A 20,659-nucleotide genomic window follows, 5' to 3' on the forward strand; every position below is an offset into this window, starting at 1 on the left:
AAAGCAAAATGCATATTTAATGACTCAGACGGTGCGTTGAGGCACTTACAAAATGCAGATGAGCCCAGATTTTCATTTTTAGGAAGCAGAATTATACCTAGCTCATTCTTTATGCATTAAACATGTTCCTTGTGCAACTTGCCATGTATAGCCCCAGCTGTACTCGTGTAATTTAGCCCTTTCAGAATGAAGTCTCTTGTCACCAGCATTAGGGACAGGGCTGGAATTAGGATGAGGCAAGAGAGATGCCTAGGGTGCAGAATTTAAGGAGGTGCTCACTCTTGGTGTCTACCCGAATCTGCAGGACCTGGAGGATGAGAGCCTTCTTAAATTCCTCACCTTAGGTGTTTTTCTTGCCACATCCTTGTCCTGGCCCTGATGGGGTCCCTTGAAGATTTTCTAAAATAACCCCATTCTGGGTCAGATTCTCAAATTACTTAATCTTGGGGGAGGTGAGGTGGGCCAGGAATATGCTTTTTAACCTCATCTTTCTGTGCTTCAAATGCACCTTGAAGTTTGAGGGGCCCTCTGAGCTTGGTTGGCCTATCTACGAGCCAACAGGACAAAAGCTGCTTGGCTTGCCTCAGGTTATAGTTAGGATAGTAGCTTAAAAATGTGCCTGATTAACCAGCACACAGGAACAAGTAGGCCAGTCGGACCACGCTGTTTGCCAGCCCTGGCCATTGTATAGCTGCTACCAGGTGTCGCGCTGGAAGGCTTAGATCTTAGGGCACTTGTAACCAAAGCTAAATGTAATTGATTATGTAATTTTCAACTGTTCCAATGTTTTGTAAGTTTATTATTAGCTGTGTTCATTGTAAAAAAAAATTAGAAAATAAGTCAAAAGAATGAAACAGATATTGATGTATAACTCTACTACCCAGATACAACAACTATAAATATAATGCACCCTTTCAGCCCCCTCTTTTTTTTTCCTACTGAGTAATAGTTAATACCACTAAAAATCCAGGAACAATGAATGACAAGAGGAAGGTTGTTATGAGGAAATCTGTCTTATGAACTTGATTCCCATTTGAATTCTGTCCAGTTGGATTCTATCCAGTTATCTTTGCTATCTGTGTGTGGACCTTCTCTCATCGTTAATCTCAGTATGGAAGAAAAAATCCACATGGCCAGGTTTATGTGCCGATTTCTTATCTCGTGGCCCACTATTGCAAAAATGTGTAACAGGAAAGTCACCATAGGCTGATATTCCAGGTCCCTTCTTGTGACACTGAATTCCTTTGGAATTTGAAGGACTTGTTTCTTTGGGAGGACTTAATAATTAACAGCTCTTACTGTGTGTCTGCCACAGGTCAGACTCTGCTAGGAGTCAGAAGTACAGTCCGTAAGACATGGTCCTTGCCCTTGAGAACAGTCGGATGGAGGCAGACCAGGATATTATAGAAGTGCGTCAGGTGCTCTAAAGTGCTTCGGGAGTAGGGAAGCGAGACCAACCAACTTGGCTTTGGAGAGTTGAGGATGGCTAGGAAAAGGAGATGACACTTGAATTCAGTCCAGAGAGACCTGTCGTATGGCGCCTGCTGTCTTCAGCAAATAGCATTCTCCTCAAGTTCCACTATTTTCTGTGTTATGTCCTACTTTTCAGCCTGGTCACACAGTTGCCCATGATAATTAAATGAAACTTGCCAGATGGACGCTTTCGCAAGACGATGGCTTGTCTTCTTGCTCTATTTGTGAAAGCTGGCGTTGGATCCAAACTCTCAAGGATGCCCCTACCTTGAGATTGCTTTTGGAGTGTTGCTCTTTTGTGTGTATTAGCCAAATGGCCTGCCCATCAGCAGGGCCAGGTTGAATGACAGGTGGGTGTGCCATGCATGCAGACACTTTGATCCCTGCCAAGCCATTTTGCCTGCAAGGAGATGAGGTGCTGAGAGGTTGTTCTACAAAGATGTCATTTATCAGCATTACCTTCCTTCGAAGAAATTAGTTTCTGACCTGTTGGCCTTTTCCTCTGACCAAATATATTTATTTTTCCTATCAGTTGCAACGTAATCAATGTCAAATTCCCAGTTCTTCGGGTTAAAACACATGCATGTTATCATGCTGTGTTAAGCAGTTTCTCTTCAATCTAATATCTTTATATATTGAAAAGAATATGTAGAGTGACCAATACAGTTAACTTAATTGGTACCAAACTTGATTAACCTAGGAGGGTAGGTACTCTAAGGAGAAAAAATAATAAATGAGTAGTAATAAAGTAGTAATTAATACTTAAAAAAATTTTTGAAAATTTATTTACTGGCTATTCTGGGTCTTAGTCAAGGCATGTGGGATCTTCAGTTGCAGCATGTGGGATCTAGTTCCCTGACCAAAGATCGAACCCAGGCCCCCTGCACTGGGACATAGGGTCTTAGTCACTGAAGCACCAGGGAAGTCCCATTAATTAATGCTTTTACTGTTTGATTTCTGTGACTCATTCTTGATTCTTTGTCAAGAATCATTTCATTTCATTGTCACAACATCACTATGAAGAATTCCTGTTGCTACTATTGTTATTCCCATTGGATACCCGGAGACTTGGTGGACAGCAGAGATCCACCAAAAGCCAGAGCTTGGGTACAGTTCTGTCTACCACACACATGGCCACCCATAGCTCTGTGCACAGGCTTGGGGGGCGGCACCCGTGATGCTGTGCCAGGGATGCAGGATGAGCTCATCACTGTCCCTGCCGTCAGATGCTTCCAGTGTAGTTTACTCATTCTCAGAGGGTTCAGGTCCTTCAAGTGTATTAACAGTAGAACAGCTGAATGTAAGTTCTTTTCCCGTTCACTAATCTCAAGAATTTGCAGGGTACCTTTGATTGAATATCAGTTGATTATTATAGTTACACAGAAATGTCAAATTAGAGCATTCCTGCTGATACAGTTTACTTTTTCAGTGATTGTACTCAGGTTTAGACATATGTATGAGTAAAACTCTTGGGCTGGTTTCCTCTTCTAATTTTCTATTCCTATTTTGCATTTGAAATAAAAGTTTGGAGTTAAAAGCCCATATTGTGTTTTACTCTGATGTTTTGGCTTCTCTTTAAAGGGGTGATTCAGCTCCTTGTCTGCACCATCCCTTCCACACCCCCATCAAAAAAAGGAGGGGGGAAATTTTCGAGGTGGGGGGATCTTATCTCTTCCCGTAACTCCTCCTAATTTCTTCTAGTTCTTGCAATAACTTGAAATTCCAATGAGATTCTGATGGCAGGAATACTTTAATAAACAGTGTTGTTGTTAAGTCACATCTGACTCTTTGCAACCTCATGCACACCAGGCTTCCCTGTCCCTCACTATCTCCCGGGGTTTGCCCAAGTTCATGTTCATTGAGTCGGTGATGCCATCCATTCCATCTCATTCTCTGCCACCCTCTTCTCCTCCTGCCCTCAATCTTTCCCAGCATCAGGGTATATTCGAATGAGTCAGCTTTTTGCATCAGGTGGCCAAGAGTATTGGAGCTTCAGCATTTTCACCTGTTAGACAGTTGGGAATCCTAGAATCCTGATTAGAACCCATCTTTCAGGTTCCCCATCCCTGGGAACAGAAACCTTGCCAGGTGGTCCTGCAACCTCAGTCATCCCTGAGGCAGGGAGAGCTCAGAGACCCCCACATCCACAGGATGAACAGTCCACACGGGGGCTGGGTAGCTTTAACCAGGAAAGCCTTTTTCTTGGTCAAACCTTCGCATCCACCTACCTGTACCTTCCATTCACTGGTTCACATTCTCCCCTTTGAGCAACATGTTCCCTCAGGGTCCCTTTAATCCTTGAGAAAGTTTTTAAAAATTCAGAAATTGTGGAGGGAGCCTTGGTGAGGTTTTCTAGCAGTCTGACATATGGCCGCTTCTCTCTTCCTCCAGCAAAACCAGAAATCCTGACGCATGACAGGCTGGTGAATGGCATGCTACAGTGCGTGGCCGCAGGGTTCCCGGAGCCAACCATCGATTGGTACTTTTGTCCAGGAACCGAGCAGAGGTGAGATGATTATTTTGGATACCACTTAACACTCATCAGGAAGACTGCAATTCAGTTGAATTTCAAATATGTTTTCGAAGTATTTTTTTTTTAACTTTGTTTTGATTAATTTTTTTCTATCCATGTGGCTTTTTAGAGAGCATAATTGCTATATTTTTCTTGGTAGACATTAATTTTGTTTGTTGAAACATGATTACTGAACGACATCTTTATTTTGGTGGTTATCTTTTGGATTTATCATGCAATTTCCAGCCTGCAGGTAGATAAAGCAATTTCCCAGGATAGAGTAATTAGATTTCCAATATATACACAGGAGGTAATATGTGTGGGAAATGTGACTGTAGTTATCATGAAAAAAATTACCTCAGAAGTTAATTGCCAAGTTACCAAAAAAGTAATGATCGCACAATTACCATACATATGGCGCTGGGGAGCTACATGTCTTAAAAAGGTTTTCTCCTTGATGAGGTGCCCAGCCCCTGAGCAGAGCGCATCTGGAATTGTACTTCCTCTCTTTCACAATCCACACTTAAGCCTTAAATTGTCCTTTCGCATTACCTGAAGATGAAAATGGGGTCAGCTTCACTGTTTTTATCCATCAAATGCTATTTTACGCTCAGGCTTTAAAGCCCAGTGTAACATCACAATTGAGTAGTTACAGTAATAATAGAAATTTCATTTTTCACAGAACAGCTCTTTTTTTAAAAAATAAAGAGCAAGTTGGAGAGGTTACGTAAGACTTGTTCTCAGCTGGGTTTTAGTTGAGTGTTTTCTTTGGGGGAGAAGTAGGGAGGTTCAAGACCCCAGGAAAGTTTGCCCACAGGGGACACAGCCCCAGTAGTTGTAGACATTCGCTGAGAAAATGTTTATGGAATACCAACTATATGCTGGACATGGGTCTAGTGAACAAAACACACCTGAGTCCCATTAGTGAGTTTATATTCTAGTGAGTAGAGATGGATAGAAGACTGACAACTACCATATGCAGGTGTTACGAGCCAAGGGAGAAAGTAAAACCAGGTATGGGAACAGAATTGCTAGGCATGTGGGGGGGATAATTTAAAACAGAGTCATCTGAGTCCGGTTCCTGATGATCTTTGCCACCTGGAGTTCATTCAGCCCAGCAGGCACTGTCTCCATCTCCCTCCATGGCACTTCGAGCCAGAGCATCCTCACTTCCAGGGTGTGGGGGTGGCCCTGTCTTCATCCCTATAGACTTTATTCCTTTCCTCCTCCACCGTCTTCCTTTTTAACCCTGCATACATCTGTTCACAACTACTTTATTTATAAATGGCTGCTGTGTGCAGGGATGGGAGCCAGCGGTCTTACTGAATTCATCTCTAATCCTTTCAGTAACCCTCCAAGATGGGTATTACTACCCCAGTTTTACAGCTGTAGGAACTGAGTCTTGGGGACTTAAGTACTACTCACAAGTCAACAGAGTAGGTGTTTGAGTCTGGATTTCAAACCCACATCTCACCTCAAAACCTCTTCTTTTTCTCCTCTCCCAAGTGCTTTTCTTGCTCTCGGTGGCACAGACATGTTCATTTGTCATCACACTTCCACTTGTAAAAGGGAATATCTGATTATGAATCTCTGACTTGGTTTTAAAAGTATGCCGTATCCAATGCATTCAATTGATTTTCTCTGAGAGTAAGTCTGGGCTGCTGTTTCTCCCACCTAGGTGTTCTGTTCCTGTTGGGCCAGTGGATGTACAGATCCAAAACTCATCTGTCTCACCATTTGGAAAACTAGTGGTTTATAGCACCATTGATGACAGTACATTCAAACACAATGGGACGGTGGAATGCAGGGCTTACAACGATGTGGGCAAGAGTTCTGCCTCTTTTAACTTTGCATTTAAAGGTAACAGCAAAGGTATATTTCTTTTTAATCCAATTTAAGGGGATGTTTAGACTCTGCCTGCCATGTCAATCATGACTTTTAAGTCCATTCCATCACTGGCATGTCATTTCCGGTAATATCTACATTACTCATGTGATTGTCATCAAACGTACTAAGTTTCATTCTGTGCTAGTTTGTTAATAAAGTGTGTGCAGTAACCATGCACTTTATGTGTTTTATGTATTTTATGCGTGTGTGCGCATATGTGTGTGTGTATGCATGCATGTGTGTATATGTATAAAATTAATCGTGTATTTCCAACTGTTTCCATTAGAAAAGGGTAGAGAAATAAAATAGGGGAAGTAGATTTACCTTATACCCAAACAGAAACAGAATTAGGACAATTAAATTTAAATTCAATTAAAAATTATTTACATTGTTACTTAAAACCAGTTATTTTAACACATCGCCAGATACCTTGTTAGAAAGTTAACATTACCTTTTGTGAAATCATGTTAATGAGCTATTTTCTTTTAACATCTTTAAAGTCTGATTCATGAATGACTAGCTCTCCCAACATAAGTTAAATGATCCTGTAGACAAATTGATGAATTGGTATGAAGTTGGAAGACAAAAGAACTGGGTGCATACATTGTAGGATTCGGTTTTTGTTTTCTTCAGTTGGCAAAGACGAGTGCCAAAAAGTAGTATTTGTTCGGTATTTGAGTGATGAGGAGAAGAGTCTTATATTGTTCTTCATCATGGATGTTTTTTTTTTCCAGGCAGGGCAATGAAAAGAACACTTAAAAAAAAAATGTTTTTCTCAGTTGTGAAAGACACTCAATGCTCCATGTAGAAAATTTGGGAAATACAGGAAAGCATAAAGAATAATAAAACATCCATAAAGGAAACATCTTAAAGTTCAAGGCAGGAATTTGAAGTACAAAGTTCACTCAGATGTCACTTTTTACTGGAAAACTGCCTAACGTTATTCTTGTGCTGTGGAAATCTCAACTTCTTTCCCACAGTTTTCTGGTTGAAAGTGCTTACGTTAAAAGATTCCTAGAGTAAGATAATAGCCAAGGCAGGGAGCTCAGATGCACCTGGTTTGACTCCTGCTGTGATGGGCGGGAGGTAGTGCGGGAGGTGGGTGAGTTGGAGGTGAGAGGTGTTGTGTGAAGATCTGATGCAGCTAATAGGTTGTGATTCCACGTCCCTCTGATTTTAGAACAAATCCATGCTCACACCCTGTTCACGCCGTTGCTGATTGGTTTTGTGATCGCAGCTGGCTTAATGTGTATCTTCGTGATGATTCTTACATACAAATATTTGCAGGTAACCATTTATTTGTTCTCTCCCTCAAATGCTGTAATGGCAGAACCATTAACCATTAAAAGATGACTCCTCTTTCCCTTTCTCTCTCCACCAGAAACCCATGTATGAAGTACAGTGGAAAGTTGTCGAGGAGATAAATGGGAACAATTATGTTTACATAGACCCAACACAACTTCCTTATGATCACAAATGGGAGTTTCCCAGGAACAGGCTGAGTTTTGGTCAGTATGCTACAGGGGTTTTCCATGACACCTTTTTGTTTTCACATACCAGTGCCTTTAGGGAATCCTAATAGCTTTCTTTATTTTATTTCACCTGAAACAATAAGGTTTTTTCTGCAATTTCGCTGCCTTTGGTAGATTTAGCATCAAGTACACTTTAGGGAAGTGTATCTTGACACATTTGTCCCTAATTCCTTTATTGGTTTTGAAATGACACAAATATTTCTTCAGTTCCACCACCACCACTCACTCCCTTGTCTTCCTTCCTACAGGGAAAACCTTGGGTGCTGGCGCCTTTGGGAAAGTCGTTGAGGCCACCGCTTACGGCTTAATTAAATCGGATGCAGCCATGACTGTTGCTGTCAAGATGCTCAAACGTAAGTTCCTGCAGGCTGTTATGGGTGCTCACCATCAGTGTCCCAGATTTGCTTTTTTCTAAAATAAGATGTTTTTAATTTTAGCAAGCGCCCATTTAACAGAACGAGAAGCCCTAATGTCTGAACTCAAAGTCTTGAGTTACCTCGGTAATCATATGAATATTGTGAATCTTCTGGGAGCATGCACCATTGGAGGTAAGGACATGGCCAACCTGCCTCTTGTAATTGGTCAAATTATCAAAAGGTGGGAGATTTTGATATGATTTTTGACAATGCTTGATTATAAGCTCCTGGCAGGATTTTGAACCAAATGTTTAACCTTTTGCTGGATTCCCCCCAACCCCATTGAATGTTAAGAATGTATATTTTAATGTTTATAAGAATATATGGGGCTTCTCTGGTGGCTCAGACAATAAAGAATCTGCCTGCAGTGTAGGAGACCCAGGTTCATGTGTCTTGTTCTCAAGAATTATATTTTGTGTTTATCATCATGGGGTAGAACACCCAGGAGGACGTACCTAGTTACTGTCGTGTATATCACACCAACATTGACCTCTTGAATATCTTGAGAATGTCTCATCTCCTCCAGAAAGCTTTTCTTTTATTTTGCGAGCTTTTATTTAGGCTGGATGACTCTTTAGCCACTAAACAGTTAATGTTCATGTGCATGCTATCATTAAAAATAGGCCTCCAAGCCCACCAGCCCTCAAATCTACACCAAATGAGCAAAGACTTCACTTTGATAAAAAAAAGAAATTCCCAGTTTTGAAGCATTCATTAGTCCTCCCATCAAGACTTTCTACGATGTTTCCAGAAAACATTTTGGTCCAAAGGAACAAAGATGTATTAAAATGAGCCATTCCTCAAGATCTGGAGAGATCTACGGTCAAGTTGACAGCTTTCTGTAATTTCTTAAAACAGCCCCCATAAATGTTGCTTCACTGACATCATGAATTGTTCATGAGAGATTTTTGCCCAAGTTAGTTAGTTGTTAAATAACTTCAGAGCTATAGTTTTTTAGGCTTTTACAACAGGGAAAGAAAACAAAAGTTCAACTGATAGGGCCCCGAACACACGTGATGGCCCTCCTTTTCAGGGTTTCTCCCCACCTTCCAGTCTCAGCTGGTGGTTCCAGTGGCTGATTTTCCTATTATGCTGCCATTTGTGCTTATGCTCATCATCATTTCCATAATGACATTACAAAAGGCGTGAAGCCCTCTCTGTAAACAGAAGTGAATCAGAGGACTCACGTAGGAAGCTTGATAACTAATGGTGAAAGCTGTAACTCCTGTCTAAAACCAGCAGTCACGCCTGACTCCTAATCAGGCAGAAATTCAGGTTACAAAGGTTGTTTGGTTTTACTCCACAGAATCCCGAGTCCTGCTAAGCAATGTTCATAGATAGGACTGTACTCGTACTTGGTAGGCTTAGCATTGACCCTGAATGTGAATGGCTGTGATCGCCCTTGAGTGGTTTTATGGAAGACTGGATGGTCTGTATATCTCACCTCCCTCTAATTTTCTCTTCAATGCTCATAGGGCCCACCCTGGTCATTACAGAATATTGTTGCTATGGTGATCTTCTGAATTTTTTGAGAAGAAAACGTGATTCATTTATTTGCTCAAAGCAGGAAGATCATGCCGAAGTGGCACTTTATAAGAACCTTCTTCATTCAAAGGAGTCTTCCTGGTAAGACTGATTTACATAAATAGCTGTTGACAGGCAGTTCATGGGGTCATAAGGGTTTGCAATCAAGGCTGATTCTTTAAAAAAGTGAACTGAGGTACTTTGAGGTGCAAAATCAGAATTATTAAATCATTTAAATGTGATTAACGGTTTAGAAAGTTCAAACTGTTTTTAGAGATTCAAATAGTCTTCAACTTAAATTTTTGTTGATTTTTTTAAATGTATCTTTAGTGTTTCTCTGAACTTTAGTTCTGTTTAGTTGAATGAATTCTGTACCTGTTTCTCTTAGAATGGTTCTTTCCTGTGTGTCATTCTCTTTATACTGTTGAGCCAGGGTCCTATATAATTTCTGTACCTGTTTCTCTTACCGTGGTTCTTTCTTGTGTGATTCTCTTTATACTGTACGATAGGGTCCTATATGCATCTTTAGAGTGAGACACACTGTTTGTAGGGAACATGGGAAAGGCTGCCAAGTTGTCACAGTGAATTCCTTTAAAACCTTTAACAGAATGGCAGAGAGCTCCAAACAGCTCTCTGCACCAAGGTTTCTCACCATCTACCTCCGAATTATTTCTGTATTCCTTGCCCTCTTTTTCCTTAACTTAGGTTATCAAGAGGCATAACTACTGTAGCACATTTTTTAAAATTCTGCACCTTATTTTCATCTCTTTTATCCTTGATACCATTCTGAATTTGAATATGTCAAGAGTTTCAAGTTCCTTTAAGAAGTTGTGTAGTTTACAATCAGAATAGAATTCTCTGCCATCTTTGCCTTTTCTTTCCAAGTGTTTGTTAAGATCCACCATTTAAGATTTTCTAGATTTATGCAGCCCTACAGAATCATAGTCATCATGTCTAATCCCTTATACATTTTATCTCTGCAGTTGTGTGATGGGTTTCCTCTTTCCTTTTTATTTACCATATCCCCTATATTTTGAGAAGGCAAGACTTTGTCTCCTGAACTTAACCCCAGGCCCTGAAGGAGACCTCTTTAAATATTGTTGATGGGCGATTACCTCATAAAGTGTTTTTCTGTACCTCTGGCTGAAGTTTTAAACCCTAGATGAAGCTTTTTATTTTTTTTCAATCCTATAAACTTTGAGTGGTGTCAAGTGGCAGTAAAATACAATATAAACCAAACCACCTTTGGTTGTTTCTCTAGCACATATGCTCTTTATATGAATAAATGAACCACTTTGCCTTATTTCTAAAACCTTGGCCCCACATATATTTTTTGATTTTCTGAAATAATGGCCTAAATAGTTCAATCCTGTGTAGTGTTTTTTGTGCTTTGGGATCCCATATGGGATTGGAACCACCAGCACGCTCTGAAGGAGATTGTTGTCATGGTGTTTCTATGCTAATCAGAAGCAGGAAGTACTAGAAATCTTGAAGACTCTCCAGCCAAATGTTACAGATTCAAGAGGTCCAGATGGTTCAGAAAATCATCCAAATTATTGGTGTTTATCTGAACCAAACTTGGTTTTTTTAAACTGTCTTCCATCAGTCGCTATATGTTAACGATCCCTGTCTTCCCCCACTAATAACGTCTCAGGAGCGCCGGTTCTTTGTCTCTTTCATTTTATCTCTCTTGAGGCTAATTTAGAGAGTTAGAAGTGATGTGGGATAATGGTTTTGGTTCTCTGTTTCTCATTAAATCCCTGGTGTCGAGAGATAGGACATTTCTAACCAGAGTCCCCTCTACAGTTGAATACAAAAGAAAGGCCATCTAATTCTTAGGGATTAGACCCCAATGTTGAATATTAAAAACTCATATCTTACTGAACAAGGTTTTCTTCATTCAAACTTGGCAGTACTTTCTTTAAATAAATCAGCCTCTTATGTAAAAAAGGGAGTGGAGAGATAGCCTGCCTCTCACATGCTCCCCCATCTCCCATTTTATTTACTCGTGGTTTGATGGATGTTTCATTTCTCCCAGCAATGATAGTACTAATGAGTACATGGACATGAAACCTGGAGTTTCTTATGTTGTACCAACCAAGGCAGACAAGAGGAGATCTGCAAGAATAGGTGGGTACCTATCAAACAATAAGAACAACCTCATTGACTCAGAGTTTCTCATACCACCGTGGAATCTAACATGATTCCTGGTAGTAACCGGTTCTTTACAATAGGCTCGGGGTAAGCGGGTATTTGGAGTCAGAGCCTGTGTTATTGTATCTGAGCATCTTGTTGCATATATGATAACATGAATATCAAAATACATCAGATACATATAAAAAATATGGGACTTTTGTGTTCATCCACCATTCTTCTTCCTTTAAGATTTTGTAACTTAGCCCAGGATTGGGAATATTAACTTTGTGATTCCGCACCTTCCTATCCTTAACACTGGGGAGAGGATTTGCCTGCAAGTTCACATCAGTTCCCTGATTACCAGCCCTTGGTGTTGTTGTCACTGTCTTTTACTCTCCTTGTCTTCAAGATTTTAATTGCTAAGAAAATCCTTCTTCTCCTAACAGGTTCATACATAGAAAGAGATGTGACTCCTGCTATCATGGAAGATGATGAGCTGGCCCTGGACCTGGAGGACTTGCTGAGCTTTTCTTACCAGGTGGCAAAGGGCATGGCGTTCCTTGCCTCAAAGAATGTAAGTGGGGGTGATTCTCAGAAGGGTCCTGTCCCTGCCCCCATGCCCCCAAGGAGTATTTAGAGCCATACTTAGAATGCAGAGTGCCGCTTGAAGTGTGGTAACCAAAAGCAGAGGAAATATAGTTTCTTCATGTTCCAACTGCTGTCTCTTTGAAATTCCTGTTCTCATAAGTTCTAAAGTGCAAGCCTGTCTAAATGAGCTTTCTATGAATATATTTTTTATATGCAATGAATTCATTTAGAATGAATTCTTTTAGGATGTAGGAGCTGCTCTTAGAAAATAAAGAGATAGTTATTTTGTCAGCCAAAGGAAAGGGTATCTTGTAGTTGCAGTGCTTCATGAAGCATATACTTGAGTCTTTTTGAAGTTAGACTTCAAATATTGTATGGTTTACCATGTGCTGGGGAAGTAAGGAATCAAGAGAGAGTAATAAACATTTGATCAGAAGGTTGAGGGTAGGAAGAGAATGAAGGAACCAAAACAAGAAACATGGTCTCTAGAAGGGTGAGAGGAATTTCTTACGAAACCAGGCTAACAGAATAGGATGAGGTTACAGATCCTACCCTTAAGTGTCATTGGTGACATTTCCAAACAATTACCAAACTAAAAGAGGATATAGGATGGCTGAAATAAAGAGCCTCTTCCCTTTGTCCTTTGGAGGGGTCAAATTCAAGTTGTAGACATTTTAGAAACTCTTTTTAAAAGGACATAGTCAGAGGGAGAGGGAGAGGGAGAGGGTGGGATGATTTGGGAGAATGGCATTCTAACATGTATACTGTCATGTAAGAATTGAATCGCCAGTCTATGTCTGACGCAGGATACAGCATGCTTGGGGCTGGTGCATGGGGATGATCCACAGAGATGTTATGGGGAGGGAGGTGGGAAGGGGGTTCATGTTTGGGAACACATGTAATAATTAAAGATTTTTAAATTAAAAAAATAAAAAACTTAAAAAAAAAAAAAAAAAAAAAGGACATAGTCAAAGAGAAGCATGTAAAATTAAAGCAGTCCTAAGGGGGGAAAAAAGCATTTATTCAAGTTGGTTTTGAAAGCAATTATAGTAATTAAAGTCCTAACAATGTAAAACAAATTTGAACATCGTTCAAAGCGTAATCTAGATATTTATTTTTGGTGCACCGAATAGTTTAAATGTAAAGCAAAACTATTGGCTCTATATAACATAAGCAGCATTCTAGCATTAAATATAGCTTTCACTCTTTAAAAAGTTTAAAATAAATTTAAATGGTTTTCTTTGTCTCCTACTCTTCTAATAGTGTATTCATAGAGACTTGGCAGCCAGAAATATCCTCCTTACTCATGGTCGAATCACAAAGATTTGTGATTTTGGTCTAGCCAGAGACATCAAGAATGATTCTAATTATGTGGTCAAAGGAAACGTGAGTACCGACTCTCTCTTGACAGTCCAGCAAAAGATTTTTGTTTCAATTTTTAAAAAATATTGTCTTTTTATGATTTTTATAATGCAAATCCTACCTTTGCGATATCATGCATTTTAGCAGTCAAATTAAATATACTTTAGCAAAATTCCAATAATAGGATTCCTAATTCTAATTGTGTAATTATAGGGCATGTGAAGGAAACAGAAATAGCCTTAATTTTCATTATAGCTTGAGAATAGCAATGAACTCAGTTTTGTTCAAGTGAAACAAATGTGGACCTGAAGGTCACAGCAGGAGAATTTTATTTTGAGATTGACAGGCTATGTGAAAAAGATTAAAATCTAAGATAATGTTCAGAGTTAGGTATATAGAATCTTGGATCTTATAATCAAGAGAGCTTATTAAAGACGTTCTTAAGGAATAATTGGCTTATGGGACATAGTGATTTTATTTCAAAGTGCTTTATTTCATTGCCAATTTGCATTGTATCGACAGGGCAACCCCTTGGCATTAGAATGCACCGTCTTCACATTTTAAAAGTTGGGGAAACTGAAAACACAGTGTATTTTAGTGACATTTATCTGAGATGACACAGATCAGTAGAGGCTGAAACCAGAGCCTATGATTCCCAGAGCAATATCCCATTAGTATGGGAAGCCAGTAGTCCTGAACATATATTTTTCTCCATCTATTTTCCCAGGCTCATGTCTCCAGTCCAGAGCTATTCCTAGAGGTAGCTATTTGTGTGCCTACACATAATGTAATATTTCCTTCTCCATCACTAAGGCGTCTCTGTGGGTGGGCTGTACTAGACTTGGTTTTTGTAGAAATGTTGCTGGGTTTACTTTCTGATGACAGTATGTGTTTCTATAATAATAACTTACTAAGGCTAGGAGTGTTAATAACACCAAGTCCCCACCATCCTGGTGCACTACTGGAGGGAAGAATGAAAGGTGGTTCTCTATCCAGGCCTTTGAATATTGACAAAAGGCTAATGGGTGCCGGGCCCAGTCTTGCTGAGTTCGAACCTGGTTCTGTCATTTAGTGAGTGTATCGTATTTGGTAAAGATGACCCCAGCACCTCTGATTTCTTTTATTAATAGATCTCAAGTTAAGAGCCCCTATAAGAACTTTAGCACAAAATCTGGGAGGGGATACTAGAAAGCATTTTTATTTTTTTCCTACTGACTAAAATAACTTTAAGACCAGAAAAAAATTGTCTTCCCAGTTTTGGGTCCTAAATGGATTATGGGAAGGGTTGATTTAGCTTTCTGTGGTAAATTAAGATCCAAGAATCCAGAAATGTCTCTAAGAGGAATAGTCACAGAAAGTTTGGCTCGATGTTAGCGGAAGGAGTTCAGGATGTGAAGTTCAACTGTTGAATTTAAAACTCTGAATCTGCCACTCACCACCTTGGAATAGTCATAGGCAGCATAAGCCACTGCTGTCTTTATCAAGTGGTTGGTTGTACAGGGCAATTTTCCAGATCCTAGTGAATCAGCCATACCGAACTAAGCACTGGTACCCACATTATCTCATTTAATCCACAAGACAACTCATGGAATTTGAGGTTTGATTTTTGCTTTACAGAAGAATATCCTGAGGCTTCTATTACAGATGTATGTGATGTTCCCAGTGTGTTAGTAAGGGATAATTGTGGCTGTATTTGACAGAACACCCAGAAGGAAAGTAAAATAAGTATAGGAGTTGCAGGCCAGGCCTGGTATGGAGGTTCTGTACCAGGGAACAAATTCCTCAACCTTTCCATTTTATACCATCCCTGGTGTGGGCCTTAGCTTCATGGTCCAAGATGGCCTCAAGAAAGCCAGCCAACATATCCAGAAGGCAAGACAGTGGAGGAGGAGACAAGAAGGAAAAGGCCACAGGACACATGCCAACTTCATATTAAGGAAGTTTTCCAAAAGCTGTCATACAATACTTAGTGGCCAAAACCAAGCCACATGGCTGCACACAGCTATGAAGGAGCTGGGCAATGTAGTCCTTACCCTGGGAGGCCACATTTCTATTAAAGGATAAGGGTAACTAACCTTTGGTAACTAACCTCTGTGTTACACGTAGGCCAGTGGTGGAGCCCAGGTTAGAATCCAAGTATCTGTCTCTGACAACTATGTTCCTAACCACCAGGCTGTACAGACTCAGTGACCCCCATCTTGAAGATAGTATTGGGGCTTCCCTAGTGGCTCAGACAGTAAAGAATCTGCCTGCAGTACAGGAGACCAAGGTTCAATCCCTGGGTTGGGAGCATCCCCTGGAGAAGGAATGGCAACCCACTCCAGAAGACAGTATACAGTTGACCATTGCACAAGGCAGCAGTGAATCTCAGTATAAATGAAAGCCAGAACTCCATATCCATGGTTCCTCCACGTCCTTGGATTCGACCAAGCATGGATCATGTAGCATTTATTATTGAAAAATGTTCTTGTATAAATGGGCCCATGCAGTTCAGACCCTCATTGTTCAGGGGTCAGCTGTACTCGTGATCCACATATTTCAGAGGTAGTCACAAAAAAAGTAAAAAATCATAATTCACAAGAGTTCCTTGCTGGTTCCCTGGTTAGGATTCTGGGCTTTCACTGACAAGGCCTGGGTTCAGCCCCTGGTCAGGGCACTGAGGTCCTTCCCACTGCTCGGCATGCATACCCCACTCCACCCCACAAAAGAAAAACCACCCCAAACTAAAAAAATCACACATAACATAATTCTCAGAGGCAGTCAGGGTCCTCTGAGGTCATATGGGTAGAAGGTCTTTGTGAGGTACCCATCAAGTTCTCATCCCACCTCTCTATAAGAATATTTTCTATTCAGTTTTTGATTTTTTTTGATTTGTTAATCACAATGTGATTAACATTGTTGGATCTTCCATGCTTCCATTGCAGGCTCGACTCCCTGTGAAGTGGATGGCACCGGAGAGTATTTTCAACTGTGTGTACACATTTGAAAGTGATGTCTGGTCCTATGGGATTTTTCTGTGGGAGCTGTTCTCTTTAGGTAAAGTGAGCCTTGCCAAAGGCGCCTTAATCACACTCAGAGCTACCAGTGCTCTCCTTGCTTATTGTCATGCTGATTTGCAAACTGTTTGTGCCTCAGGAAGCAGCCCCTACCCTGGAATGCCAGTCGATTCTAAGTTCTACAAGATGATCAAGGAAGGTTTCCGAATGCTCAGCCCCGAGCATGCACCTGCGGAAATGTAAGGGCCCAGATGTCCTTCCTTCAGATAACGTTTCCTCTTTTGTTTTCCTTTTTTAAAGACAGAAAGCCATATGTTGAGGGTTTTCACTAAGCATAGCTTGAAATGTCATTTGGTTCCTTGTAATGACATCCTGGGCAAATGTTATTTCTGTTGCTGAGTTTCATAAAACTCACTACCAGATAAAGTTTTGGCAGAGTCTCAGTACACACAGTTTTATTTTATACCCATGTCATTCAGTATGTCCAGTTGTGTAACCCTGGAATTAAGTTTGAAATTGTTGAATGGCATATACCTGCTGATCAGTTAAGGGCATTGAGGAGTGATAATTGGCCCCGGTCTTGCAGGTATGACATCATGAAGACCTGCTGGGATGCAGATCCCTTGAAAAGGCCAACATTTAAGCAGATTGTGCAGCTGATTGAGAAGCAGATCTCAGAGAGCACCAATCATGTGAGTATACTCTAGCCAGGCATAGGACCTCCATTTTCTTGGTTCCAAAGCATGTCCTCCTTCTCAGGTTCTGGGGGTGAGGACTAAGCTACCCACCCTTTCTCTCCTTCACTTAGGCTATAAATTGAGTAGGAAAGTGAAGCAATGGAAACAAGTTCTTTTTGCCTAGCCCCCTACTCTGAGCCAAGGGATATGAGATGAAGAGGGGAAAGAGTAGAGGGCTTGACGCTCAGAAGTGTGGGCATAGAAGTTTCCGTAACGATTTGCCACTTTTCCTTCTTCACCCCAAGTGTTGGTCATGGGAGTTTGCATCTTTTCTGTCTCACGTTTCAGGCCATTCAGCCTTTGGAGGGTTGGGGTAGGGCACGTAGAAAAGACAGCTTGTTCCCTGCAGTAAAATAAACCTGCTCAAGTAAGTATAACCACAATATGGCAGATAGCTTTCATGGCCACAAACCATAGAGAATAAAGAGTTGCTTGAAGCTGAGGGATCCCTCCCAGTGATTTGAGAAGCGGGGAGTTCAAAACTCAAATTCAAGATTTCTTTTGCTTTTAAGGAAGAATGAGTGATCCTTACTTCGACTCAGATTTTTTTTAAGCTGCTTTTTTCTTCTGGATTGTGCTTGGAGCTATCTTTTCTTAAGATTATACCATTGATACTTTCAGGTTGAAGTTCGCTCTTCTGGGTGTCAAAGCACATTTCAAATTAGCATTTCACACCCAAGTGCCTGGTTCTCTCAATGGAAGAACCACCAATTTCTTAGTGAATGACATCAGCCATTAGATGGGAATTGGCTACAGAAATTTATGCACCTTTTAAAAAAAGTTAGGTCGTTCTCATTCCTAGATGCATCCCAGCAGAAAAGCACATTTTGGACTATCACTTCTTATGTAATCAGACCATGGGAAAATGAGGGATAAAACAAAGCTTATCCTTAGTCAGTGTGGTTCGGTTCTTGGCTGTAAGGTCTTGTCAACCTGGCTGTAAGAATCTTCCTAAGTTATTTGCAGTTCCCACGCTGCACATGTGCCCCTTTGTTCCTTGTGGGGACTGGCGTATTGACTGTGGATTTATTTTCCTCAGATTTATTCCAACTTAGCAAACTGCAGCCCCCACCGGGAGAACCCCGCAGTGGACCATTCTGTGCGCATCAACTCTGTGGGCAGCAGCGCCTCCTCAACGCAGCCTCTGCTTGTCCACGAAGATGTCTGAAGCAGAGTCTGCATCCGGGGGTCTCCTGACAACCCCGACCCCCCTCTCTTTTGGTTTTTACAATGGTTCCTTTGTTTTCCTTCGACTCGAATCCTACTCAAGGGTAGTGGACACCCTGTCTTTATGAGCACCCTTTAGTGGCCGATGATTTTTGTCATCAGCTACCATCGAGCTGCCTATGTTCCTAATAGCACACTAGCCCCTGCTAACGAGAAACTTCAGACTTGGAGAAAGGGTGGGTGGGATGGACTAGACACACTGAGTCCTTCCCAAGGTTTCTCCAATTTCTATCTGAAAAATGTAGTTGATAGTTTTGAGTACATAGCAGTAGTCACCTTCATTCCTCATAATCACCCATGATGGTATGATGATGCAGCAAGGCTAGAAGCTGAAACCTTATCCTTTGATGTGGAAAATAGAATGTTATTCAAAGGCCAGAAGTCTATGAATATCTGGGCTCAAGAAATCTAGTATTTCATGCTGGGAGTAAGACATAGGCCATGGAAAAATGCTCTCTGGTCCTGAATAAAGACTGCTGGGCATGAGCCTTTGTGCTTCTGACCTGGTTTCTAAATCAAATTCACTAATAGTAGCTGAATTGGAGAGACGGCCTCCCAGCCCACATTTTGTATATACTCATCTATAAATTGTACACATTCACATATTGAGGGGGGGGAAACCCACAAGGTGTAGTTCCTGAATACAATTCTGGCTTGAGTCTGCTGTGTATAGGAATAACTGATGAGCCAGAACAAGTTTGAAGGAAACAGTGCTTTAAAAAAAAAATATTATTGTCAAGCACAGTCTTAACAAAAATCTCCTTTTGTAGCCGATGAACTTGCTCTAGAGATTGTCCAGAACAAGCCAACCAGCTTCAGAATGTCATCGTGTTCAGTGGATTTGATGCCTTTTGAAAAAGTGATTTATTGCATGACTCTGGCAGGAGTGACAACCAGTGCTATCTTAGTTTGGATTCTTCTGTAGCCAAAAATAAACTTTAGATTCAGCCTCCATCACAGGCATGTCCTGGACACCTGGCCAGTATCTATATAAGTGTGTATGTGTGCGTGTGTATGTATGCTTGTAGACAAAATATTGTGGGAGTAGTCTTGCCTTGAGCCCAGGAGGGTCCTTCAGCACCCAAGAAGTAGCCTGGCTTTCAGCAGCAGCCCAGCTTTTGTTTCACTTCACCTTGCTGTGTAGAGAAGCTTACCAAAAGCATACATAGAGGCGTGCTTAAGTCCATATTTATTTGCAATCCACCTGCACTTAAGGCACTCTGTTACTTACACTCAACATACTGTACCTGTTCCTTAGACCTTATTAATGCTACTCTCCTACTGAAACATTTCAATTCTACCCTTTAGGCTGTAGCCTGGATATTATTCTTAGTGTTACCTGTTTTTTTGTTTTGTTTTGCCTCTACCCAATTATAAGAGTCCATGGGTACATGGCAGGGTTTGTGTGTTGTCTTGCAAGATTCAGGTATGCTGCCCTCGTGGTTTTCCCCTCCTAGGTCTCTCTGCTTTCATTTAGAGAACTGTGGCCATTTATCTGAAAGTAACCATTTGCACTGGAGTTCTATGCTCTCGCACCTTTCCAAAGGTAACAGGTTGGGGCGTTTTGTTGCTAATGTAAGACGTTTTTGCTGTTTGCCACACTTTGTCTGAAAATTTCCTTTGCGTTTCTATTGACTTTGGTTATAGTAAGAAAAGTGGTTGTTAATTGTAGATGTCTAGGTACTTCAGGGGCACTTCACTGAGAGTTTTGTCTTGGATATTCTTGAAAGTTTATATTTTTATAATTTTTTTTTTTTTTACATCTGATGTTTCTTTGCAGTAGCTTAATGTTTGAAATTATTTTGTGGCATTTTTTTTTGTAAATATTGAAATGTAGCAATAATGTCTTTTGAATATTCCCAAGCCCATGAGTCCTTGAAAATATTTTTTATATATACAGTAACTTTATGTGTAAATATGTAAGCGGTGCAAGTTTAAAGGATGTTGATGTTCTATGTGTTTTTTCCTGATATGTTGTCCAATTGTTCACAGTTCTAAAGAATTCTAATAAAAGTGTAAATATAAAGTCAAATGGAATTTTTATTTTATTATTTCAGAGTCAGTGAAATTAAACTTGAAAGTGTTAAAAGTGTTAAAGTGCATTCACCCTGACATTAGAATGGTTTGTACCTAGTATGTGTAAGGTGAGGTTTCCCAGATGGCTCATAGGTAAAGAACCCGCCTGCCAATGCAGGAGACTTGGGTTCGATCCCTGGGTCAGGAAGATCCCCTGGAGAAGGAAATGGCAACCCACTCCAATATTCTTGCC

The 20,659-nt window shown here is 40.6% G+C and overlaps 1 protein-coding gene across 4 annotated transcripts in view; it reads left to right on the top strand.

The window, feature by feature from the left end:
* The window catches only part of KIT (KIT proto-oncogene, receptor tyrosine kinase), an 83,439-nt gene extending 63,287 nt beyond the window's left edge, over positions 1-20,152 (top strand). For 2 of the 4 annotated variants that reach the window (XM_068975680.1, XM_068975681.1), the window contains exons 8-21: positions 3,865-3,979; positions 5,664-5,857; positions 7,053-7,159; positions 7,254-7,380; positions 7,653-7,757; positions 7,842-7,952; positions 9,296-9,446; positions 11,383-11,474; positions 11,927-12,054; positions 13,332-13,454; positions 16,355-16,466; positions 16,566-16,665; positions 17,013-17,118; positions 18,203-20,152. In XM_068975680.1, coding sequence (XP_068831781.1) covers positions 3,865-3,979; positions 5,664-5,857; positions 7,053-7,159; positions 7,254-7,380; positions 7,653-7,757; positions 7,842-7,952; positions 9,296-9,446; positions 11,383-11,474; positions 11,927-12,054; positions 13,332-13,454; positions 16,355-16,466; positions 16,566-16,665; positions 17,013-17,118; positions 18,203-18,331 — 1,700 coding nt within the window. In that variant the 3' untranslated portion in view covers positions 18,332-20,152. The remainder of the gene's footprint in view (positions 1-3,864; positions 3,980-5,663; positions 5,858-7,052; positions 7,160-7,253; positions 7,381-7,652; positions 7,758-7,841; positions 7,953-9,295; positions 9,447-11,382; positions 11,475-11,926; positions 12,055-13,331; positions 13,455-16,354; positions 16,467-16,565; positions 16,666-17,012; positions 17,119-18,202) is intronic. The other 2 variants (XM_068975683.1, XM_068975684.1) reach the window with 1 other exon arrangement.
* The last annotated feature ends 507 nt before the right edge of the window (positions 20,153-20,659 follow it).

This window comes from Capricornis sumatraensis, chromosome 7 (genome assembly GCF_032405125.1).
Source record: "Capricornis sumatraensis isolate serow.1 chromosome 7, serow.2, whole genome shotgun sequence".
NCBI classification, from domain to species: Eukaryota; Metazoa; Chordata; class Mammalia; order Artiodactyla; family Bovidae; genus Capricornis; species Capricornis sumatraensis.